At 45.7% G+C, this 24,924-nt stretch overlaps 1 protein-coding gene across 5 annotated transcripts in view; it reads left to right on the plus strand.

The window, feature by feature from the left end:
* The window catches only part of AKAP13 (A-kinase anchoring protein 13), a 446,306-nt gene that overhangs the window by 212,858 nt on the left and 208,524 nt on the right, over positions 1-24,924 (plus strand). For all 5 annotated transcript variants that reach the window (XM_073618416.1, XM_073618419.1, XM_073618420.1 and 2 more), the window contains exons 6-7: positions 11,239-11,431; positions 20,303-22,790. In XM_073618416.1, the coding sequence (XP_073474517.1) occupies positions 11,239-11,431; positions 20,303-22,790 (2,681 nt within the window). The remainder of the gene's footprint in view (positions 1-11,238; positions 11,432-20,302; positions 22,791-24,924) is intronic.

Consider the following 24,924-nt stretch of genomic DNA (forward strand, 5'->3'; position numbering starts at 1 on the left):
GGTCGCCTGACAAGTCGTCCCTGTGTGAACTGAGCGTAAAGCTTTGCTGATCTTCTTGTAGCCTTCACCTTTCTTGTGTAAAGAAATGATTTTCCTTTTTACAGCCTTGTGACATTTCTCTTCCATGTGGTGCCGTTGCTGACAGAATGAAATGAGAAGGGTTTTTCTTTACGTAACCCTTTTACAATCAACTGTCTGCTGGACACCTGTTTAATGAATAATAAAAATAATATTCACCTGTAGCTGAATTATTGTTAATTAGGATTTTATTGTCTAAACTTTATCCTTGCTCCTAAGACTTTCATTGGAGTGTATTCATTTTTGAAACATGGTCTTGAAAGAATTTGTTAGGAAAAATACTTTTTTGTGTGTGTGCAAATGAACAAATCTTGGTATCAATCAATGGCCCGCATTTGTGGGAGTAATTTGTAGTATAGTGTCCCATAAAAAATGCAGATTCTGAAAGGAAAGGAAAGGTTTTCTGACAAATTTGTTGGGGTGTACTCATTTATACTTAGCACTGTGTATGTATGTATTAGGGATGCACTGACAATGAGTACGAGTACCGATACTTTTTTTTTTTTAGTACTCACCGATACCAATTACCGATACCTACCGCAACTGTTTTGTTTTAACTTCAGCTGTCAGCAATGGTACAAAGCATTGAAAAGTTATTTACAAATTAAACAGATTTTTTTTTTTATTTTGCGCTTTTTCAATGTGAAATGTATAACTATATGTTAATATATGTGTAAAATATTCACTAACAAAGAAAACAAAAAAAAAAGCAGGAAAAAAATTAAATGGAAGAGAATAGGGAGTTAATTAAGGCTGATTAGAGTAAATTAAAGTGGATGTAAACCCAATGTCATCCTTTCTAAACTACTGCCATAGGGGTTATCTATAAGGATATACATGTCTCCTGTATGTATCTTTACCTGTCAAATGTCTCCCCTCTGTCTGTTATGAGACCCAAAAAACTGCAGATTCTGTGGGCGAGTCTGTTGTCTGGAGCTCGGTGGGTGGAGTCGTGATGTCAGTAGATTCCCCGCCCACCTCTACACTCCCCTTGTCTTTTGTTTCTTGTCCCTTGTTTCTCCTGTTTATTTCTAACACTGAACTTCTGCTGAACTTCTGCTATGATCTCTAACATCCAGTGAAAAGACAGGAAAGTAACCACATGACTTCAGCATGCCAAATCATGGTGAGGTGTGGAACAGCCAATCCTTGCAGAGCTGCTGAAGAAAGGAGTGGGGGAGGGAATTAAAAAATAATGCATGTCTTAGGCCAGTGCACGAGATATGTAAATCACCTGTCACTCACAGCAAGGGGGAGGATTTGACAAAGTTTTTCTCAGTTTGTCAAGTTTTATCTCACTGAACAATAAAAGAGGATTGCTCAGAGCTGGATTAACTCTTTGTGGCAAAACTGGGCTCAAATGATAGGAAATCTTATACTCTACAGTATGATAAAAAAAAAATCGGGTTTACATCCACTTTAAGGGTTAATAAGGGGTTATACAGAGGAACATTTGTTCATCCCTTTGATCTGCAGATGAAGAAACAGAAAGATTCAAAAAGAAACAATGTTTCTTTTTATTTTAGTGTTTCAGCAGCTGAGCAATGTTGTGAATAAATACTGCCAGCTGCTTTTTTTTTTTTTTTTTTTTTTTTTTTTTTGACAGCTCCAATTAGCGGACTTCTTTAACTCTTCAGCTGTCAACAGGGGAGGCCCCACTGACAGCTCAAAGAATCGAGCCTGAAAGTATCGGTGCATTTGCAGGAGTGCCGATACTTGTGCAAATACTCGGTATCTGCATCAATACTAGTATCTGTGCAACCCTAGTATGTATTTATGGGTGTATGTATGCATGTGTGTGTTTTTTATTTTTTTTTTATATATATATATTATTAGTATACACGATTTATATAATGCCAACAGTTTACCCAGCGCTTTACAATGTATAAGGGGGACAACACAATTACAGTACAGTTCAATACAAAACGGACAGGAGGGCCCGGCTCGTAGAGCTTACATTCTAAAGGGAGGGGGTGGTGGTACAAAAGGTCATAGCTGTAGAGAATGATTTGATGGGGGTGGATATATACATTATTTTTTTTTTTGCATTGACATCCCTGTAAAGTAAAGCTATATAAGTCCTGCTGTTTACTACTTGCCTCATTCAGTAAGCCTGCAGATTGACTCTGAAACGTGACATCCATGACTACCCTGTATAACCAAAGGAAAGGAACCAAACCCTTAAATCATTACAGTTGTGTAATTGTGGATAATTGCTAACAAGCAGCATGTCCCCGACAGCTTATGTAACTTTTTAATCTGAACGAATATGACTTGTTTTCCTTTGTGGTTGGAACACGGGCTGCTTGTACTATGTTTTATCTTGTTGGAGATTTTCTTGGGTTTGGTTGTAACTCTTGGATTTGGTGATGTCTAGCTCCAGTGTCCTATGTCTGTCACACTTCAACAGTGTAATGTAACCTAATAAACTGGTTGTAAAGGTGTGTATGCCAAGAGTGAGCTCACATCGTTTTACTGTTATTATTGCAAGTCATCTCTGTTCCTTTCCCTCCCTTGTGGGTGAAGCAGGAAATCTGTTTTGCTCACCCTTAAGATGTTATCTTGTGACTTTGTAGATGGGGAGGAGACCTCTTTTGTGGTTCTGTTTGAGGTAAAATAAACGATTTTCATCAACTTGTAATCTAGAGTAGAGAAAAAGCTGTTCCCTAATTATACAGCTTGGGCCGAAGGTAGGTATGCGTTACTGATCGGATCATGGCATTTTATTTTAATGTTTTTATTTATTTCTTTACTTAAAGCGGAGGTCCGCTGAAAAAAAAGTATTAAAAGCCAGCAGCTACAAATACTGCAGCTGCTGACTTTTAATACATGGACACTTACCTGTCCAGAGAGCCCGCGGTGTCGGCAGCCGAAGCCGATCCATCCTTCGGCTCTCGGCTGCTGCCGCCGCCATCCTCGGTGGGGGAATAAGGAAGTGAAGCCGTGCAGCTTCACTTCCTGGTTCCCTACTGCGCATGCGTGAGTCGCTCTGCGCGTCCTCTCTGGTCCCTGTGTCTCTCAGAATACAGCAGGGGGAGGACGGGGTAGGCGCCGGAAGTGGCCTAGGTCACCGCAAGCGCCGCGGTGATCTATGCCAGGAAGTGGGAGCAAATACCTGTATTAGATAGGGATCTGCTCCCTCCTCCCCCCTGAAAGGTGCCAAATGTGACACCGGAGGGGGGGAGGAATCCAAAAAGTGGAAGTTCCATTTTTGGGTGGAACTCCACTTTAACAGGTTCTGAAAATGATCTGGTCAAAAGTGGGTATACAGTACTAATCAGGTCATGTTTAATTATTTAGGCATCCCTAGAACCTGGTTTAGTCTCTTAGGGCTCTTTTACACTTGCTTTGACTTTAACACATAATAAAACGCCTACCACTTCAACATGTTTTGGATGTTTTTTTGAAGCTTTAACCGTTTTATGCCTTTTTCGGACATTTGTTGCTTACAAGTTAAAATCTGTATTTTTTGCTAAAAAAATTACTTAGACCCCCGGATGAATATATATATTTTTTAGCAGAGACCCTAGAGAATAAAATGACGATTGTTGAAATATTTAATGTAACGCGGTATTTGTGCAGCGGTCTTTCAAATGCATTTTTTTGGGGGGAAAAAAGACACTTTCATGAATAAAAAAAAAACAAAAAACAGAAGAGTTAGCCCAATTTTATTGCATAATGTGAAAGATGATGTTACGCTGAGTAAATAGATACCTAACATGTCATGCGTTGAAATTGCACACACTCGTGGAATGGCGACAAACTACAGTACTTGAATATCTCCTTAGGCGACGCTTTAAAAATCTCTACAGGTTACTAGTTTAGAGGTACAGAGGAGGTCTTGTGCTAGAATTATTGTTCTCATTCTTTAACGATTGCGGCCATACCTCACGTGTGGTTTGAACACCGTTTATATTTGCGGGCGCGACTTGCGTTTGCTTCTGTAAACATCCCTTGCGACAGTAATAGTGACAGGTACTCTTTATGGAGGGATTTGGGGTCTGAGAGACCCCAAATCCCTCCTTTGCAGCATTCAAAACGTCAAATTTGGCAGTCTTGAATGCTGTAATTTTTTAAAATTTGGCACCTTCAGTAAATGTCATGACATCGCTTTGTTTGGGTCTCAGGCCAGCCACTGGACGAGCAGGCTGGTCGCTCAGGCCTTGTGGTGGGACGGGAGAGCCTGGGCGAGCCGCAGGAGGGGGGATGTCCTCTTCCGCTCCTTGGGATAACAGCCGAGCAGCTGACTGTTTGCTCTAAAAAACATTACCGGGGTGATGTGTGCAGCTGCATGCATCACCCCGGTACAACCCCTTCAATCCGAGGCCACACATTTGCCTACAGTCGGTGTGAAGGGGTTAATGAAGCTCGGCAAATGCCCTGTGTGTGTTGATTTTCTATTTGTAGAACCCCAGTTCATTAGTATCCCCATTCAACAGATCCCTAGCTTATTAGTACCCTCAATCAGCAGATCCCCTGCTCAGTAGTACCCCCAGCTCTGCTGATTTCCCACTCAGTAGTTCCCCAAGCTTTCCGGATCCCCTGCTTAGTAGGAACCCCCAGCTCTGGTGATTCCCCCGCTTAGTAGTAACCTCCCGCTTAGTAGGAACCCCTAGCTCTGCTGATCCCCACTTAGTAGGAACCCCTAGCTCTGCTGATCCCCCGCTCACCTTTTGCTATGTGACTGTGTGGTCAAGGTAACAACACCGACAAAGCAAACGGATAAGGGGCCCGTTATAATGTGTGATGTACAGTTTTGTATACCTGCTTTTGGCCCACCCTGTCTTTTCTGGCTTCTGTGTCTTATGCCACGTACACACAATCGGATTTTCTGACAGCAAATGTTGTATGTGAGCTTGTTAGTGGAAAGTCCAACCGTGTGTATACTCCATCGAACATTTGTTGTCGGACTTTCCGCCAACAAATCTTGGCTAGCAGGCTCCCAAATTTTCCGCCAACAAATTTTTGTTGGCGGACTTTCCAATCGTGTGTGCACAAGTCCGCCGCACAAAAGTCCACGCATGCTCGGAATCAACGCTCACCAAACACAACATTAGCAGAAGGAGCCCAAAGGGTGGCGCATGATTATTGAACTTCCTTTTTATCGGCTCGCCGTATGTCTTGTACGTCACTACGTTCCTAATTGTTGGCCAACATTTGTGTGCCCGTGTGTATGCAAGACAATTTGGAGCCAACAACCTTCGAACAAAATTCCACGGTTTTGTTGTCGGAAAGTCCGATCGTGTGTACGGGGCATTAGATGTTCTTTCAAAATTCGTAAAAGAACAAAAGATGAAAAAGACTTCACCGATTTTGTTTTCTCCTGTAGTGAGGGTTAATCATTTTATGTGTACAGGGGATTTAGTTGGAACGTAAGGTGTTTTATAAAGCTGCCAGGTGTTGTGTTACACATCGCACAATACGCCTGTGTTATTGGTATGCTTGCCACCTTTCTGCCATCATGGAACATTCCTGCGGAAGAAGCTCAACAGGTGCAGCAGATCGCTCGAGTCCCGGCTGGTGGCAATGTTAGAACTTCGCTCCTGACACAGAATTGCTTGGACACGTGAGGGTATTTTTGTTATGGGTTGTTATTGGATTGATCATTGTGACTTTGTTCATTTCTGTAGGAAACTACAATCTGCATGAACAAGTGTTAGCTGAAGAGACATACCCTGCATACCCGTACTATGTCTGTAGGTGATCAGACATGGGGAAAGTATAAGCTTAACATGGCTGTTGTGTCAAACGTAGTTGGATGCTGTCTTCTGGACCTTTTTTTTAAAGAGGAACTCTAGCTAAAAAAAACAAAAAGTCCTGTAGATACTCACTCACTTTTAAGAAACGGACACTCACCAGCCCAGGAGTCCAGTGCTGTCTTCACCCGGGCCGGTTCGTTAATTATTATTATTATTATTATACAGTATTTATATAGCGCCAACAGTTTACGTAGCGCTTTACAACTTGAATGGTCTTTGGATCCCCGGCACTGCTGTCTTGACTGTGGAATCGGCTGTGACTTTGGGCCTTTTCACACTGATCAGTTTTTGATGCTTAAAAAGCAGAACAAAAATGCACGAAAAATGCATCCCTTTTTTTTTATACTGTTAATGCGGTGCATTTTTTAAAAGACCTGCATGCTGCATTTTTGATGCATGTTTAAAAAGTGTACCCCCTTTCAAGAAAGAAAAAAAAAACACCTTTCAAGTATGTTAGAGGGGGGTGAAAAGGCAGATTAGCAGCACTTTCATTTTTAAACGAAGGTCTACTTTAACTTGGCAGTGAGTAGTGTAGCACCCTCGTCCTAAAACTAGGGCTACGGGTAAATTTAGTTATGCTGGGTGGTAGCCAGCCTGGCTAATTTGTATTGTTTAGTGGTCAAATTACTTCTGCCCTAATTCTGTTGGCTGTGGTTTCTCCCTTTTGTCAGTAGGTGGTGCTGTTGCCTTTGACATTTAGAGTGATGAGCTACAGTGAAGTTCAGGTTATGGATAAACATATCTTTCTCAGCCAATCAGACTGGTAGCTTTGCATAATAGGAAAAGATATTTTTCTGGAAGAAGTCAGGTGATCAGTCAGGCTTCCCAACCAGGGCTTCGGCCTGGGTGGATGTGTGTACAGTTCCTGGCTGCTAGGCCTGAGGCCTAGCCAGGTGTCTGCCGGCTGCTAGTCCTATCCAAGGCCTATCCGGGTGTTCAAGTTTATGCAGAGGAAAGCCTGACAAATATTCTGAAACAATTCTAGATGGAGTTCTGAGGAAGCACCAGAGTGGACTCTTCATGAGCTGGAGGCTATGAAGTGGCTGGGCGGACTTAGAGAGAACTCATCCAAGGGAATCTGTGCATGAAGCTATGAGTAAAGTTCATTTACTTGAGGAGACAGCCTGTCCTACAAAGTACAGACGTGCTGGTTCTTTTTAAAGGCTCTTTTTCCTGTACTGCTGTCTACCTTATCTCACTTATTTTTGTCTAAGGAGTCTGCCTGTTGCTGATCGTTATTAAGGGTGTCCTGTGCCCGATCCCCTCTCTCCTACATTTTTCCTGTTCAAGAAAATAAACTTCACTCTGTTTAAAGCTCTCTCTTGTTCATCACCCATCATGCCCACAAACCTGCACCCTGAGAATGTATGTCAGCCATCCCTACCCCCGGTGGTCATCATCAGGCTCCCAGAAAATTGGGGTAGGCGCTACAGTAACCTGACGTACATACTTTACTGAGCATTCGCTGACGCTCTACCACGTGGCTCAGTTTGGTTTTTGTGACTGGAAAGCTAGTAGTTTGTCAGGAATGGATAGTTATGTTTTTCTTCTGGCTTGTGTTTATGAAGTCTTACAGAGCTTGTGTCTGTATTTACTGACAATTGGGTTTCCAAATACTTGCATGTTACCATGCACTTGAATGGCTTTCATTACATGTTATCTCTGTTCTGATGTAGTAGAACACAGTCGCTGATGTGATGAATATTTCCAATATGTCCACCCTGCTCTTTCCCTAGGAGTATGCCTCCTGAGCTTCTCTGATGTGGTTGCCAAGTCTCATAGCCCTATCAATATCACAATAGTAATTTAATGTCTGCAGGCACCTGTACTGTATTTTCCAAACCATGGGGGCAATTCAGTTAAGCATTTGCAAAACTTTTCTGGTGGTGTGGGCCCATGGAAAAGTCCTGCGCCTAATTAATTAAAGCCTTGTGACATGTAACGGTAATCCACATTTTCTGTAGGTACCTACACTGTGTTTACCAGTGCAGGTACCCACAGAATGGGTCAATGCAGTAAAGTGTTTGCAAAACTTTTCTGGTGGTATTGGCCCATTAGAAGGTTCTGCACCAAATTTCTAAAAGCCTTGTGATACCTACAGTTCTGACACGTACGACAGATTTAGGTAGTTCTGATTTACACCACTTTTCCATAGTGTTGAGGTAGCTGTGACATTTTAAAGAAAAAAATACCACTGATGAGTGAGAAACCAAACGTAATTTAGACCAACTCTACACAGTACACAAATACAGGCAAGTGTAATCAGGATGATGATTGGGGTAACGAGGAGGAGAGGGGAGTTTTGAGTTTGTGTTTTGTATTAGCTTTTTTGGTTTCAAGGACTTGGGTCACCAGCATCCCACCAACCCATGATATTGGCTGAACATTGACACAGGGCAGAGCCTGATAAGGATGCTGAGAGATTAGTTCCCCAGTGGGTCCACCTCCCTTGTGATTGACAGTGAATGGCGGTGGGTGGATTCCGTAGCGGTCAGCCCAATAGTGGCTATGGAATCCAACCACTTTTTCTTTACACACCAAAACATAAACGCATCTCACCACACACAAAAAGGCAAGACATATAGGCATTGTGACCTATAAACATGGTTTCTAATTTCTGTCTGCAGCAGGTACATTTTTAAACCCTTCGATTTCAACTGGCCCTGGGACAACCTTGCTGATTAATTCCTTGCTAGATTCTTTTCGAGGGGTATAGAGTTGGTTAATAAGTGGCACACCATTGTATTACCTGTTTCCATAACAGGTCTGCCTTCCTTGTGATAGACAGTGAATGGCGGTGGGTGGATTTCATAGCTGTTAACCCAATAGTGGCTATGGAATACACCCACTGCCTTCCACTGTCAATTCCAAGAAAGGGGGTCCGATTGGGAGCCAGTCTCTCAAGGTTTCCCCAACAGGCTATGTCCGTCCCACAACAAAACCTCCCTGATTGACACGTCTGTCTGTGTGGCCGACCAGGGCCCAGTGGAGCTCAATAATGCTCAGCCTCTTTGAAGTCCTGACCACCTCCTGTGACAAATCCATGTATTCCTTCCTGACAGATACATGAATCCGTTGTAAGTATGAATAATTCCAGTGTGGAGGCGTGATGGAGTTCTAAAGAGTGTCTTCAACGTTGTTTATGGATTTAAATGTATTATGTCACTGCTATTTATTTAATTTTTAACAAACAAAAACACATCTCACGACACACAAAAAGCTAAGACAAATCGGCGTTGTGACTCATCCAGTTTCTAATTTCTGTCTTCTGTGAGTACATTTGTAAACTGTTATATGTCAGCTGGCCCTTGGATAACCTTGCTAATTAATTCCTTGCTAGAATACTTTCGAGGGGTATAGAATTGGTTAATAAGTGGCACACCATCATATTATTACCTGTTTCCATAGCGGCAGAGTTTGGCTCAGATTAGTGGCATGGAATCTAAGGAGTTGTTGTGGGAGTCACCTCTGTTGACTTTTCAAAATACTGATTATATTCTAGTTCCTTTTAACTTGTTCCTCTGTGATTGTCCCCAACCTACACATAACCCCGCACAATGTCCTAGTAATGCAGAGAACTGTTTTCAATTTTGACTTTTTTTTTTATTAGGGGTAATCAAAGTATAATTAAAGCTAAATATTTTTTTTTCTTTTTAGATAAATTAGGAGCGGTTTAAAATCAGCAATTTGCTATTGGGTCACCTTAGGGAGCTTTCTACACTTCCTGTCCTGTAGACCCAACAGGAAGTTGGAGTATATCTTTCCAATATGGGGGAAATCACTCCTTAAATAGTTTTCATGGGAAGAAGTTTTCCCATTAGGCCTCATTCACATGGGCGCTGAGATCCGTAGTCTGTGAATGGGCCACGTATTTATGTGGCTTTGACCACCAGGTGCTTTTGTTCAGGTAGCCCATTCAACTCTGAGGACAAAAGCAACTGCATGGACACAACCTCTGGTCCCAGTTTGCAGATAATCGGGTGCAAATGAGCAGCCCCAGTCAAACCGTTATTTGGAAAAATGCTGGGTGTATCTTTTTGTGTCTGCTTCCTTCTGCAGTCATTTTTATTAGTTTGGAACCACTAATCGATATTAGGATAGAATGCCTATCTATAAAGATTTTCAAGGCCTAACCAATCACCACTGTAAATCTAAAGAAGTTTTGCCATTATGGTGGCCAAACAGGCTTCAAAGTGTTTTTTTTGAAAAATGTTTTGATCACATCTGATCAATGTGTTATTAAATCGATTTGATCAAAACAAATAAATCTGCAAAACAATCAAAGAGCCATAACTTCCCTTTCTTCACAATTTAGGCAAGCCATAGATGAATCCAGTTTCTTTCCTTCCACCTACGGCTGGAAGGAAAGAAAAATTCTTGTTTCCCCTATCAACACAGCCAGTGTTGATGGGGGAATGCCTCCCATAGTGCTATTGTGTTCGATAGATTGACTTGGGTACAATCGGCCTGCCCATAGATGGATAGAATCTCGGCCGGTCCCTGCTGAACTGGCCGAGATTTGACCCATCTAAGAATGATTTGAGCAGGATGGAAATGTATTGATTATTTTGCATCAGCAGAACTGAACTTAAATACTTTAAATTTAATCATATTTTGATCGATCGGGTTGTAAAATGATTTGGTGGAGATGTGACCAATAACTTACAGTCGTATGTTATTCAATTCCCTGTGTATGTGGCATAATTATCGAATGGATTGTTGACTATTTGTTGATCATTCCTATTGGAATAGGTTGATCGGAAAATAAATGAATCATTTACTGAGCCGTCTATGGCCGCCATTCATTCTACTTTAATGCTAGTCGTCTTTGTTTTAATAATATGTATCTGTCTTAGGGCGCGTTCACATTATATGCGGAAAGCTGCATTTTTATGCCTTTTTTTTTTTTCTGTCCATCACCGGCTATCTGCTCTGCTCCTCCAGAACTCACTGGAGTGCCGGACTGTGGAGGGGGCGGGAGAGGCTGGCTTACGCTCTCAGTAGTGTGCTGAGAGGTTGAACTAGCTGCTGGTTGGGCTTCTGGGTGGATCCAGACATTATTGTCAGGATTCTTGCAGAGCCTGGACCAGCTCTGTGACGTCGGCCAACAGCGGACTTTAGCCTGGGGTCAGCTGAATCTGGGTCACAGGCGTACAGAACTAAGTACACTCCTGTGACCCAAAGGAGACGTGTGGCCAAAAGAGTTGTTCGGACCCGATTGGTTGGTAAATAGGAATAAATAGTCGCAGTTTATAGCGATATCACATGGAGGTTTTTGGGTTTTTTTGTGCCGATATATTTTCCAGTGGGACAGCAATGAGCAAATTTATTATAAGAAAATCTTGTGATCGGTATCTCTCAGAAATGTGTTAAATGTAGCTTGCCTTCTTTTGTTTTGCAGAAACGCCTCCAAAGGAACACGTTGCCTGAGTGACCTTTCCCATGTTGAACGTTTCAGAGACTGCTGGCTGGAACACCATTTGGAATTAAATGTTTACATTCTGACCAGGGAAGAGGACTCTCAGACACATATCAGAATGGAAACCCTCATAAAAGACCTGTGCAGACATATTGAGGGTCATTCTAGCTCCCAGGTAAGTTTTTTAGGGAACCATGAATGATGAAATTGTGTGGAGCTATAGAAATGATTTCTAAGCTTTGGCCAATGCATATCTTCACGTGGACTGACTTTAGTAGCAGTTTCTGAGACCAGAATTCTACTAATCTACTGACATCATTTGCAGTGGCTCTGGGACTGATGACTTTTACTTTTCAACTGTTGGTAATATACCAAATAGTGAGATCTCTGACAAAAAAATGATTGCTGTTAGGATAGTCCTTGGAATGCTGCAACTTTTTGTCCTCTACTCCCCCCACTGCGGTAGCACTTTTGCTTGGCAATAGAGAGCACAGACAGTGATGTCACCTGGGTGTGGGGCGTGTGTCCTCAGCCCTGTGTAAGCTCAAAGATATAACCCGGAACTAGGTCTCCCACTGAGGAAGAGAAAGAAAGGTAAGTATGTACGTCTGGTGGGGTTACAGAGAAATCAACCCAGGAAGACAATTAGGGTGATTAAGTAGCGGCACACAATGCAAGCTGCAGTGAAAAGTGTGTGTGGCTAATTTAAATGCCACAGTACTTGTACCCACACAAATATGCTTTGCTGCACACAGACTATAGAACAAGAACATTGTGCCCCTCTTCTACCACTGCTCACCTCTGCCATCAGTTTTCTTCTACTGCTCATGTCTGTGCGCCCTCTCCTGCCACCACTTACCTTTGCTTCCTCTCTCCTAACACTGCTCACTTTGCTTCCCCTCTACTGCCTCTGCTCACCTCTGTCCCCCTCTTCAACCACCGCTCACCTCTGTGCCCCCTCTTCAACCACCGCTCACCTCTGTGCCCCCTCTTCAACCACCGCTCACCTGTGTGCCCCCTCTTCAACCACCGCTCACCTGTGTGCCCCCTCTTCAACCACCGCTCACCTGTGTGCCCCCTCTTCAACCACCGCTCACCTCTGTGCCCCCTCTTCAACCACCGCTCACCTCTGTGCCCCCTCTTCAACCACCGCTCACCTCTGTGCCCCTCTTCAACCACCGCTCACCTCTGTGCCCCTCTTCAACCACCGCTCACCTCTGTGTGCCCCCTCTTCAACCACCGCTCTCCTCTGTGCCCCCTCTTCAACCACCGCTCACCTCTGTGCCCCCTCTTCAACCACCGCTCACCTCTGTGCCCCCTCTTCAACCATCGCTCACCTCTGTGTCCCCTCTTCAACCACCGCTCACCTCTCTGTGCCCCCTCTTCAACTACCGCTCACCTCTGTGTGCCCCCTCTTCAACCACCGCTCACCTCTGTGTGCCCCCTCTTCAACCACCGCTCACTTCTGTGTGCCCCCTCTTCAACCGCCGCTCACCTCTGTGCCCCCTCTTCAACCACCGCTCACCTCTGTGCCCCCTCTTCAACCACCGCTCACCTGTGTGCCCCCTCTTCAACCACCGCTCACCTCTGTGCCCCCTCTTCAACCACTGCTCACCTGTGTGCCCCCTCTTCAACCACCGCTCACCTCTGTGCCCCCTCTTCAACCACCGCTCACCTCTGTGCCCCTCTTCAACCACCGCTCACCTCTGTGCCCCTCTTCAACCACCGCTCACCTCTCTGTGCCCCTCTTCAACCACCGCTCACCTCTCTGTGCCCCTCTTCAACCACCGCTCACCTCTCTGTGCCCCCTCTTCAACCACCGCTCACCTCTCTGTGCCCCCTCTTCAACCACCGCTCACCTCTGTGTGCCCCCTCTTCAACCATCGCTCACCTCTGTGTGCCCCCTCTTCAACCACCGCTCACCTCTGTGTGCCCCCTCTTCAACCACCGCTCACCTCTGTGTGCCCCCTCTTCAACCACCGCTCACCTCTGTGTGCCCCCTCTTCAACCACCGCTCACCTCTGTGTGCCCCCTCTTCAACCACCGCTCACCTCTGTGCCCCCTCTTCAACCACCGCTCACCTCTGTGCCCCCTCTTCAACCACCGCTCACCTCTGTGCCCCCTCTTCAACCACCGCTCACCTCTGTATGCCCCCTCTTCAACCACCGCTCACCTCTGTGTGCCCCCTCTTCAACCACCGCTCACCTCTGTGCCCCCTCTTCAACCACCGCTCACCTCTGTGCCCCCTCTTCAACCACCGCTCACCTCTGTGCCCCCTTTTCAACTACCGCTCACCTCTGTGCCCCCTTTTCAACCACCGTTCACTTCTGTGCCCCCTCTTCAACCACCGCTTACCTCTGTGCCCCCTCTTCAACCACCGCTTACCTCTCTGCCCCCTCTTCAACCACCGCTTGCCTCTGTGCCCCCTCTTCAACCACCGCTCGCCTCTGTGCCCCCTCTTCAACCACCGCTTACCTCTCTGCCCCCTCTTCAACCACCGCTTACCTCTCTGCCCCCTCTTCAACCACCGCTTGCCTCTGTGCCCCCTCTTCAACCACCGCTCGCCTCTGTGCCCCCTCTTCAACCAACACTTGCCTCTGTGTCCCCTCTTCAACCAACACTTGCCTCTGTGTCCCTCCTTCAACCAACACTTGCCTCTGTGTCCCCTCTTCCGCCACCTCTTGCCTCTGTGCACCCTCTTCCGCCACCTCTTGCCTCTGTGCCCCCTCTTCCGCCACCTCTTGCCTCTGTGCCCCCTCTTCCGCCACTTCTTGCCTCTGTGCCCCCTCTTCCGCCACCTCTCGCCTCTGTGCCCCCTCTTCCGCCACCTCTGGCTTCTGTGCCCCCTCTTCCGCCACCTCTGGCTTCTGTGCCCCCTCTTCCGCCACCTCTGGCTTCTGTGCCCCCTCTTCCGCCACCTCTAGCTTCTGTGCCCCCTCTTCCGCCACCTCTGGCTTCTGTGCCCCCTCTTCCGCCACCTCTGGCTTCTGTGCCCCCTCTTCCGCCACCTCTGGCTTCTGTGCCCCCTCTTCCGCCACCTCTGGCTTCTGTGCCCCCTCTTCCGCCACCTCTCGCCTCTGTGCCCCTTCTTCCGACACTTCTTGCCTCTGTGACCCCTCTTCCGCCACTTCTCGCCTCTGTGCCCCCTCTTGAAGCCCTCTTCCAACAACCCCTCTTCCAACACCACTCATCTTTGTGCCCCCTCTTCAAGCAGTTCTTTCTTCTTTGGCTTCTCTTCAACCACCTCTTTCCTCTGTGCTCCCTTTTCTACCACTGCTCACCTATGTGTCCCCCCCCACACTCACCTCTGTGCCCCATCTTCAACCACCGCTCACCTCTGTGCCCCATCTTCAACCACCGCTCACCTCTGTGCCCCCTCTTCAACCACCGCTCACCTCTGTGTCCCTCCTTCAAGGAAGACTTGCCTCTGTGTCCCTTCTTCCCCCACCTCTGGCCTCTGTGCCCCCTCTTCCCCCACCTCTGGCCTCTGTGCCCCCTCTTCCCCCACCTCTGGCCTCTGTGCCCCCTCTTCCCCCACCTCTGGCCTCTGTGCCCCCTCTTCCCCCACCTCTGGCCTCTGTGCCCCCTCTTCCCCCACCTCTGGCCTCTGTGCCCCCTCTTCCCCCACCTCTGGCCTCTGTGCCCCCTCTTCCCCCACCTCTGGCCTCTGTGCCCCCTCTTCCCCCACCTCTCACCTCAATCACCGCTCACCTCTGTGTCCCTCCTTCAATCATCTCTCGCCTCTGTGCCCCCTCTTCCCCCACCTCTCGCCCCTGTGCTCCCTCTTCCACCACCTTTCGCCTCTGTCACCCTTCTTCCGATACTTTTCGCCTCTGTGCCCCCTCTTTAAGCAGTGCTTTCATCTTTGGCTTCTCTTCAACCACCTCTTGCCTCTGTGCCCCATTTCTACCACTGCTCACCTATGTGCCCCCCCCCCCACACACACACACACACACACTCACCTTTGTGCCCTCTTTTCTACCTCTGAAGCTCCTCTTATACCTCTGCATTCCCTACTTATACTCTTGCACTTCTCTTCGTCCGTAGCGGATAGGTTTGCTGAACATATGGGAAATGGAAACATCTAGAGACATGCAGGCTTTGGTGCACTGATAAGTTTAAGGAACACTCTAAACAGGAATAAAGGCTTGGGTGTTCAACAGGATATTGGGAGATTGCAAGAGATCTGATTATTATTATTAAACAGGATTTATATAGTGCCAACAATTTGCGCAGTGCTTTACAATATGAGGGCAGACAGTACAGTTACAATAGAATTCAATACAGGAGGAATCGGAGGCCCCCTCCCGCTCGTGAGATCTCGGGCTTCTAGGAGACCACCCTGAAGCCATCCAAGTTTTCTGGGTGACTTGACAGTTCTGCTATTAAAATGAACCTATTGCTTTGCCCTGCAAGAGAAAAATAAAGGTTCACTTTAACTAGCTGAGGTTACCATTTTCCAGAATAAAGTTCCTATCCAGTCAGAACTTTCCCTCACTTCCTGCCTGGGGACTTCATTATTAAAACAAAGGTCCGTGCCTCCCATCACCTGATATTGTGTGATAGATGCGCTCTTTACTTTAATATAGCTGGAGGAAAGAAGCAAGAGAACGTGTCTGTTAAAATTTATTAAACCCTTGGAGGCAAATAAAAATATTTGGTGCCCATCACGTAAATTTATTGTACACAAAAGTAAAAGTTTTTAGTGTAGTCACTTCGAGGTTCTTTGGAGGTTTGATGCCAGAAAGGCTGTCCGGAGCGCCACCTAGTGTATGGCTGGGTTTGTGTTTTACTGTAGTGAAGGAGAATTCACAGAGCCAGTCTTTATTGAAGTCAATAGGTAGATTTTATCTAGACGTTTCTTTTTGCAAAAAGGGTTCTTTCCTAATTTAAACAATGCATACATTAAACATATACTGTTTGTAAAGCTCACCACACACATTGCAATGTGATCTCTGCTAGATCTAGCAACAAGTATATATTGCAAGGATCCTGTCTGACTGTATAGAAATTGGTTGGATAGTTAAAGTAATTCTGTATATTACAAAGGTTTGGTAGATCTAAAATTGATTGTACAGAGATTGGTTTGTACGGTGAGAATGTGACATGTGTGGGTGAGCCTTTAAGTGGATCTTCACAGCATCTGAGCACCACAAACCAAAAATGCTATTTCATTCATTCCTACTATTTAAAGCAAACTCCCCCATCCATCCATCCATCCATCCATCCATGTCTCTATGCTTTATTTTTTTGAGAAATCACTTTGAAAAGCATTCCCCTAGGCCGTGGCCATCTTGAGTAAGGGCAAGTGATTGATGTAGCATTTACTTCATGGAGCTATGGTATTTATACACTGCATTTGCAGAGGGGGGTAGGTGGGGGTAGGTAGGTTCAGTGTACAATGAACTTAGTAAAGCTTCATCAACCAACCAACATTAGCAGATACCCTGTGCTTTCATTGTCCGCACACATGATCGTGTATTCAGAGTGAATAGATTTTCCTTTAACGTTGCAAATGGAGAACACTTTTTACAAATCGCCTCTCTTCCTTTTAGTTATTCAATCTTATAAAGTCTTTGTTTGCAACACTTACATTTCTGTTGGGCTGTGCCCTTTTACCACCGAGATATGTTCAGTAGTAGTTAGTCTTAATGCGGAACTTGTGGTCAGGAAGTAGAGTATTGCTTTATCTAGAAAACAAACATCAGTTTTGTTACATTTATTCTGCTGTAGTTAAATTGAGAATTTTTTTTTTCCCCTCCATGAATCTACTAAATGGCCAAGCATGTCAAGGCAACTAATAAACACCTAAAACGTGAATTATTTTCAACTTTAATGCTATATTCATTGGTGTCCCCCCCCCCCCCCTGCTTTGTTTCTGACTTAGATTATAAAGCCTGTATTTGTTGGTGCTTGTTTGGTAACACTCACACTATACTATATCATTGCTTTTAGGTCTGTTTCACACGGCTTGAGTTTGTATAAAAAGCTTTGACAAAGCATTTGCTGCAGGGCTTTCAGCAAGCGTTATTGAAGCTTTTAAAGTATACCAGGTTTGCTCCAGTTTGTAAATGCTGAACACAGATCCTAATGGAAGTGTTGATCGTCACTTTAAGCAAAGCTGCTAGCAGGCTTCAACATTTTTTTTTTTTTAAATGTAACAAGCCTGCTAGCAGCTTTGCTTAAAGTGACGATCAACTCTTCCATTCGGATCTGTGTTCAACATTTATCAACTGGACCCGAACGGTTCTTTAAAAGCTTCAACAAAGAGAGGGGCAAGCTCCCTAAGCCCCCTCGTTCACGCTGAATGCGGCTTTGAAATCGTTGTGCGACTTCATCTGAAATCGCACAATTTCAAAGCCACGTTTCAGTGCGACATGAAAAGACATCTGTGCAGCTAAATGCACAGATGTCTATTGAAGTCGCACCCGGCATCGCCAAAAGTAATGCAGAAACCACTTTTGCAAACTGGTGCGGCACCGCACCGATTGGAACGGGGCCATCGCCGGCAATAGGCTGCGACTTGTCATGTGATTTTGATCTGTCAAATCGCTCCAAGGACTTAAGTCAGTTTTACACAGCCATCCGCTTGAATAATAGCAGTGTGAACAACAAGCTTTGATCAAGCATTTGCAGAGCTTTCAGCAAGCTTTATTGAAGCTTTTACAGTACCACTTGGCTCCCGTTTGGCCAGGTTAAACACGGACTCTAATGGGAGTGTTGTTGATTGCCACATTAAACAAGCTGCTAGCAGGCTTCAGCACTTTTTGAAGCTTTATTGAAAGCCCCAGCACAGCTTGCTTCAAGTGGCAATCAGCACTCCTATTCGGATCTGTGTCCAGCATTTACAACCTGGAGCTGAATTGTACTTTAAAATCTTCAAACAACGCTTGCTGCTCACACGGCTCCTATTCAGGCTGAAGCCTGCGTGAAACAGGCCTTTCGTGTTGCTCGCAGTATTTGCAAAGGTTGCGCAAATTGCATTGTTTATGGGCAGACACACATTGTATTGAACACAGTGATCAAATCTTTGCGGTTGTGCTCGGCATCTTAAGATGATTTGCATATTTTTTAATACTATTTTGTTAAAGTGCTATTCATAGAAGCTAGGGATGTACCAATAATTTTTTTTTGCTTGCTGGTGAGTACAAGTACCGATACTTTTGGTCAAGTACTCCCCAATACCGAGTACCGATACCTTTGCGATGGGCTCAAATCGCACTGCAAAGAATCGCATGCGATTTGAAGAGGAATGCGAACTGCATTTCCACACCGCTCCTGTGTAAATCCAGGCGGAAAGTCATTATGACCAGCCTGGGTTCACACAGGAGCGGTGGGGGGAAACCGCTTGTGATTCGGACAGGAATCGTACCGCATTCCTGTTAAAATCGCATGCAATTTTTTGCAGTGCGATTTGAGCCCATTTGTTTTGTATGGGCTCAACTTGCAATGCAAATGTATTGGTTTCCGGTATCGGAGCATTTGCACGGGTACCAGAATCAGTGCAACCCTAACAGAAGCCATAGTATTTTCTCTATAAATGATACATAACCTATGAATGAAGGATGACGGGTGGATGATTGAAAGGCCCACCCCCCTCCATTCATAGATCACGTTCCATTCATAGAGGCTGTAGTATGGCTTCTATGAGTGGCAGAAAGGGCGGGCAAAGTTGTGCACTCTTGATGAGAGCCTGTAACAGCTCTTTGGTCGTATTAACCCGAAGAATGGTGGGGTGGGGCAAGATAGAGGAGGGTTTCACCTAATAGAAAATAATATATATTATATATATATATATATATATATATATATATATATATATATATATATATATATTAATAGAAAATTAATATACACACACACACTATATTACCAAAGTATTGGGACACCTGCCTTTACATGCACATGAACTTTAATGGCATCCCAGTCTTAGTCCGTAGGGTTCAATATTGAGTTGGCCCACCCTTTCCAGCTATAACAGCTTCAACTCTTCTGGGAAGGCCGTCCACAAGGTTTAGGAGTGTGTCTATGGGACTGTTTGACCATTCTTCCAGGAGCCCATGTGTGAGGTCAGGCACTGATGTTGGACGAGAAGATCTGGCTTGCAGTCTCCACTCTAATTCATCCCAAAGGTCCTCTATTGGGTTGAGGTCAGACCAAAGTTCCTCCACCCAAAACTTGCTCATCCATGTCTTTATGGACCTTGCTTTCTGCACCGGTCCGAATCGTTTGGTGGAGGGGGAATTATGATGTGGGGTTGTTTCTCAGGGGTTGGGATTGGCCCAGTGAAGGGAACTCAACTACATTTTGGACAATTTCATGCTCCCAACTTTGTTTGAACAGTTTGGGGATGGCCCCTTCCTGATCCAACATGACTGCACACCAGTGCACAAAGCAAGGCCCATAAAGACATGGATGAGCTAGTTTGGGGTGGAGGAACTTGACTGGCCTGCACAGAGTCCTGACCTCAACCCGATGGAACACCTTTGGGATGAATCAGAGCAGAGACTGTGAGCCAGGCCTTCTCGTCCAACATCAGTGCCTGACCTCACAAATGCACAAATTTTTCTAGAAAAATGGTCGAACATTCCCATAGACACACTCCTAAACCTTGTTATCAGCCTTCCCAGAAGAGTTGGAGCTGCTATAGCTGCAAAGGGTGGGCCAACTCAATATTGAACCCTACGGACTAAGACTGGGATACCATTAAAGTTCATGTGCGTGTAAAGGCAGGTGTCCCAATACTTTTGGTAAGTGTGTGTGTGTGTGTGTGTGTGTGTGTGTGTGTGTGTGTGTGTGTGTGTGTTTATATAATTTTGTCAATCTGTAAGGCTCCATCAAAGTAGTGCAGGGACCTTTTCAAAGTCGCTGGGTTCCATTGAATTGAAGGGGCTGTGACTTGTCATGCAACTTTGTGTCCAAAGTCGCATGACAAGTTGCACAAATGTGAACGGAACCTAATTGTGTAGCAGTTCTCTTGTTACTATTTATTGCTTGTTGTGTCTGTTGTATTCCTTTACTCATATAATTTTCCATTGTTTATCAGGGCATATGTGCAAAGTCGGAGCAGGAACCCGAGTCCGAAGAGTCGGCTGATTTATGTCACAAGGATGTAGAGAAAAATGTTACAGATAAGACTTTGGATTTGCACAGTGACTCTGATGGCACAGAAAATAAATTGTCTACACACTGCAGCGAGGAGAGCTGCACCAGTGACCAGGTGGAGGAGCCTGGTGTTAATATTGACAGCGAGGTGGAAACTGTGGGTGGAGACGGTGCAATGCTTTCCTTTTCTGGTACAAGTAAAGAACCCAAAGAGGAAGAGGAGGGGACGAAGTCAGAGGATGGTGTATCGGTTGCACACCAGCACATACAAAGGTTTCCCACTGAGGTACAGGCATCTGAATCCCTTCTGTCCAGTGGAAATCCAAATGAGGAAACTGGAATGACCTCAACTGGAATTGTTGTGGACCACGAGGGCCTGTGCCGGAGAGATAATTTGGATGAGGAAATGATAACCACTACAGAGAGAGCGACTCCAGACGTTGCCATAACGGAAGCTTCAGACAAAGCCACTGTATTGACTCTAGCCGCTGGTGTGGACATGGGCCAGGCCATGCCAGGGTACTGTACTAGCGCAGAAAGTTCCAAGGACACAGTAGGGAATACCGAGAACAGTGAACAGGAAATGGGTGCAGTCACACTACTGCCTGTGAATGAGAATCAGGCTATTGATAGTTTTAATGACAGTTCCGGCCAGGGTGAAATAAATCTTTGTCTGCTAAATGAAACAGAGCAATGTGACATTGCAGAGTCTGGACAGCCACAGGAATATACTGCAATGAAAGCTCTGGACTGCATTGAGATATGTGAAGTAAAAGGCTCTGGTACAAGTGTACCAGCTTTGCAAAGTGAACGTTCGGAGCAGACTGTGAATGATATCGGTCTGACTGCTAAGGAAGGAAATGCACTCACAGGTGTTGATGTAACAGATTACAAAGCTAAAATTGCTGATGGTGATGCTGGATCCATGCTTGAAGAAGAAGTTGCGGTCACCCCTTGCAAACCTAAAAGTGCTGGTGGTGGTGATGGTGGATCCATGCTTGAAGAAGAAGTTATGGTCACCACTTGCAAACCTAAAAGTGCTGGTGGTGGTGATGCTGGATCCATGCTTGAAGAAGAAGTTGTGGTCACCACTTGCAAACCTAAAAGTGCTGGTGGTGGAGATGCTGGATCCATGCTTGAAGAAGAAGTTGTGGTCACCACTTGCAAACCTAAAAGTTCTGGTGGTGGTGATGCTGGATCCATGCTTGAAGAAGTTGTTGCGGTCACCATGACACCTTTAGCACAAATTTCTGAAGGCCTTAGTGTAGGTATCAAAGAAGCCATGCCTGGCCCTTGTACTAGCCCACTAGTGGAAACTAATGACACACCAAGTTCTCAAGGGACCAGTGAACCGTATACTGGAGAGGCATCAACACCGACTGTTAATGACAATCAGACTACTTTTAAATCTGTTAATGGAGACCAGGGAGAGCCATGTCCCTCTCTAATAGCAGAAACCGGGCAGTGTGACCTTGTAGAAGGAACCGGGCAGTGTGACCTTGTAGCAGGAACCAGGCAGTGTGACCTTGTAGAAGGAACCAGGCAGTGTGACCTTGTAGAAGGAACCGCACAGTGTGACCTAGTAGAATCTGGACAGTCACTGGAAAGCACGGCAATTGACAAGTTGGACTGTGCAGAGGCATGTGACTCCGAACAGACAGAAACCAAAGTTTCAAATTCACAAAGTGAAAGTCCAGTCCGGTCTACTGATGGCACTAGACGGGTTGCCGAAGGTGAAAATTCTACCACTGAAGCAGACGTACCTGTCTGCTCTTTTCATGACTGTGTAGGTGAAGTAAAGGATGCTGTTATTCCTCCAGCACCTTCCCCACAAGACTTGTTGGATACGGAAACGCCAAGCCCTGTTGATTGTGTAGAGGAGGAGCCAGGGGAGGTTGTCAAGCAGGCTCCTGTAGAGAGTAATAGAGCTGAAGATAGCTCAGAGGTGTTAAAAGTCTCCAGAGCTTCACTTCATCCTATAGCCGAGGAGTCGTCCTTACTCAGTGGTGACTCAAGCTCAGATAATGCTCCTGCAAGCAGTGAGAGCGAGGCCTCCTCTGTCCCCAGTGATTCAGAAAAGCCTGCACATTCAGAGGAGGAAAGTACTGGGCAAGGAATGAATCAGCCCTCCGGTATAGTGGATTGTCCCATAGAGCACCTTGCAGCTGCAATTGTCAATGCAGTGGTGGATTCTACAACAAAGTTATGTATGAAGGAGATGGTGAACGCAGGTTCTGGAATGCCTGAAAACGACTGCACTCGGTGTTCAAGTGTTCAGCAATCTGACTCGCTTCAGGCTAAAGAGGATTATGAGCAGGATACAGGTGAAAGTATCCATGTGTTTAAAGAAGAGGACTCTGGACTGGATCTATCTGTAAACATGGAAGAAACGCAGTGTCCGAGCATATCTGATACAGAGATCGTTTTAGGTAATGATCGTCATTGATTTCCAGTTTCTATGTCCATATAACAGTAGTTAAATGTGTTTATAAAAGTGTAAGAAAAGTATCTGCTGTTCATTCTAGCAATTAAGCTTCTAAGGTTAAGAAAAGGTTTGGTTTCTATTGGTGATGCAGAAACTTTATTTTCTAAATAAGTCAGTCTCATCGCGTGGTGCTCAAAAACCAAGCTCACCCGTCTTCTAGATATGAATAGGTTGATTGATTCAGTCAATGGATCTGTAGCTATAACATGGTATCACTTTGTAGCAATCACTTTACAGTATCTTTTCTTCTGTTCTTGCTATATACTGATATTGTTACTCTAGATTAGCCATTGTCAACTAGGGTTCCTCTAGATCCAGGGGTCTCCGAACTTTCCAAACAAAGGACAAGTTTACTGTCCTTCAAACTTTAGGAGGGGCGGAATGTGGTCAGTGGGAGTAAAAAAATTACATAGCGCCTGTCATCAGTAGGAGGAGAAATTGAGCCCAATAATGGGGATCAATGATAAGAATAACGCCTTATTGTTGGTGTCAGTGCAAGGAATAATGCCCCATCATTGGTGTCAGTGAGAAAAATAGTGCCCCATCATTGGTGTCAGTGAGAGGAATAGTGCCCCATCATTGGTGTCAGTGAGAGGAATAGTGCCCCATCATTGGTGTCAGTGAGAAAAATAGTGCCCCATCATTGGTGTCAGTGAGAGGAATAGTGCCCCATCATTGGTGTCAGTGAGAGGAATAGTGCCCCATCATTGGTGTCAGTGAGAGGAATAGTGCCCCATCATTGGTGTCAGTGAGAGGAATAGTGCCCCATCATTGGTGTCAGCGGGAGGATTAGTGCCCCATCATTGGTGTCAGCGGGAGGAATAGTGCCCCATCATTGGATTCAGTGAAAGGAATACTGCCCCATCATTGGTGTCAGTGGAAGAAATAGTGCCCCATCATTGGTGTCAGTGGAAGAAATAGTGCCCCATCATTGGTGTCAGTGAGAGGAATAGTGCACCATCATTGGTGTCAGTGGAAGAAATAGTGCCCCATCATTGGTGTCAGTGAGAGGAATAGTGCCCCATCATTGGTGTCAGTGAGAGGAATAGTGCCCCATCATTGGTGTCAGTGAGAGGAATAGTGCCCCATCATTGGTGTCAGTGAGAGGAATAGTGCCTCATTATTGGTGTCAGTGGAAGGAATAGTGCCCCATCATTGGTGTCAGTGAGAGGAATAGTGCCCCATCATTGGTGTCAGTGAGAGGAATAGTGCCCCATCATTGGTGTCAGCGGGAGGAATAGTGCCCCATCATTGGTGTCAGCGGGAGGAATAGTGCCCCATCATTGGTGTCAGCGGGAGTAATAGTGCCCCATCATTGGTGTCAGTGGAATAATGAATAGTGCCCCATCATTGGTGTCAGTGGAAGAAGGAATAGTGCCCCATCATTGGTGTCAGTGGAATAATGAATAGTGCCCCATCATTGGTGTCAGTGGAAGAAGGAATAGTGCCCCATCATTGGTGTCAGTGGAATAATGAATAGTGCCCCATCATTGGTGTCAGTGGAAGAAGGAATAGTGCCCCATCTTCGGAATCAGTGGCAGGATTAGTGCCCCATCATTGGTGTCAGCGGGAGGATTAGTGCCCCATCATTGGTGTCAGCGGGAGGATTAGTGCCCCATCATTGGTGTCAGCGGGAGGAATAGTGCCCCATCATTGGTGTCAGCGGGAGGAAGAGTGCCCCATCATTGGTGTCAGCGGGAGGAAGAGTGCCCCATCATTGGTGTCAGTGGAAGAAATAGTGCCCCATCATTGGTGTCAGAGGGAGGAATAGTGCCCCATCATTGGTGTCAGCGGGAGGAATAGTGCCCCATCATTGGTGTCAGCGGGAGGAATAGTGCCCCATCATTGGTGTCAGCGGGAGGAATAGTGCCCCATCATTGGTGTCAGCGGGAGGAATAGTGCCCCATCATTGGTGTCAGCGGGAGGAATAGTGCCCCATCATTGGTGTCAGCGGGAGGAATAGTGCCCCATCATTGTTGTCAGCGGGAGGAATAGTGCCCCATCATTGGTGTCAGCGGGAGGAATAGTGCCCCATCATTGGTGTCAGCGGGAGGAATAGTGCCCCATCATTGGTGTCA

The sequence above is a fragment of the Aquarana catesbeiana genome, linkage group LG03 (genome assembly GCF_042186555.1).
Source record: "Aquarana catesbeiana isolate 2022-GZ linkage group LG03, ASM4218655v1, whole genome shotgun sequence".
NCBI lineage: Eukaryota > Metazoa > Chordata > Amphibia > Anura > Ranidae > Aquarana > Aquarana catesbeiana.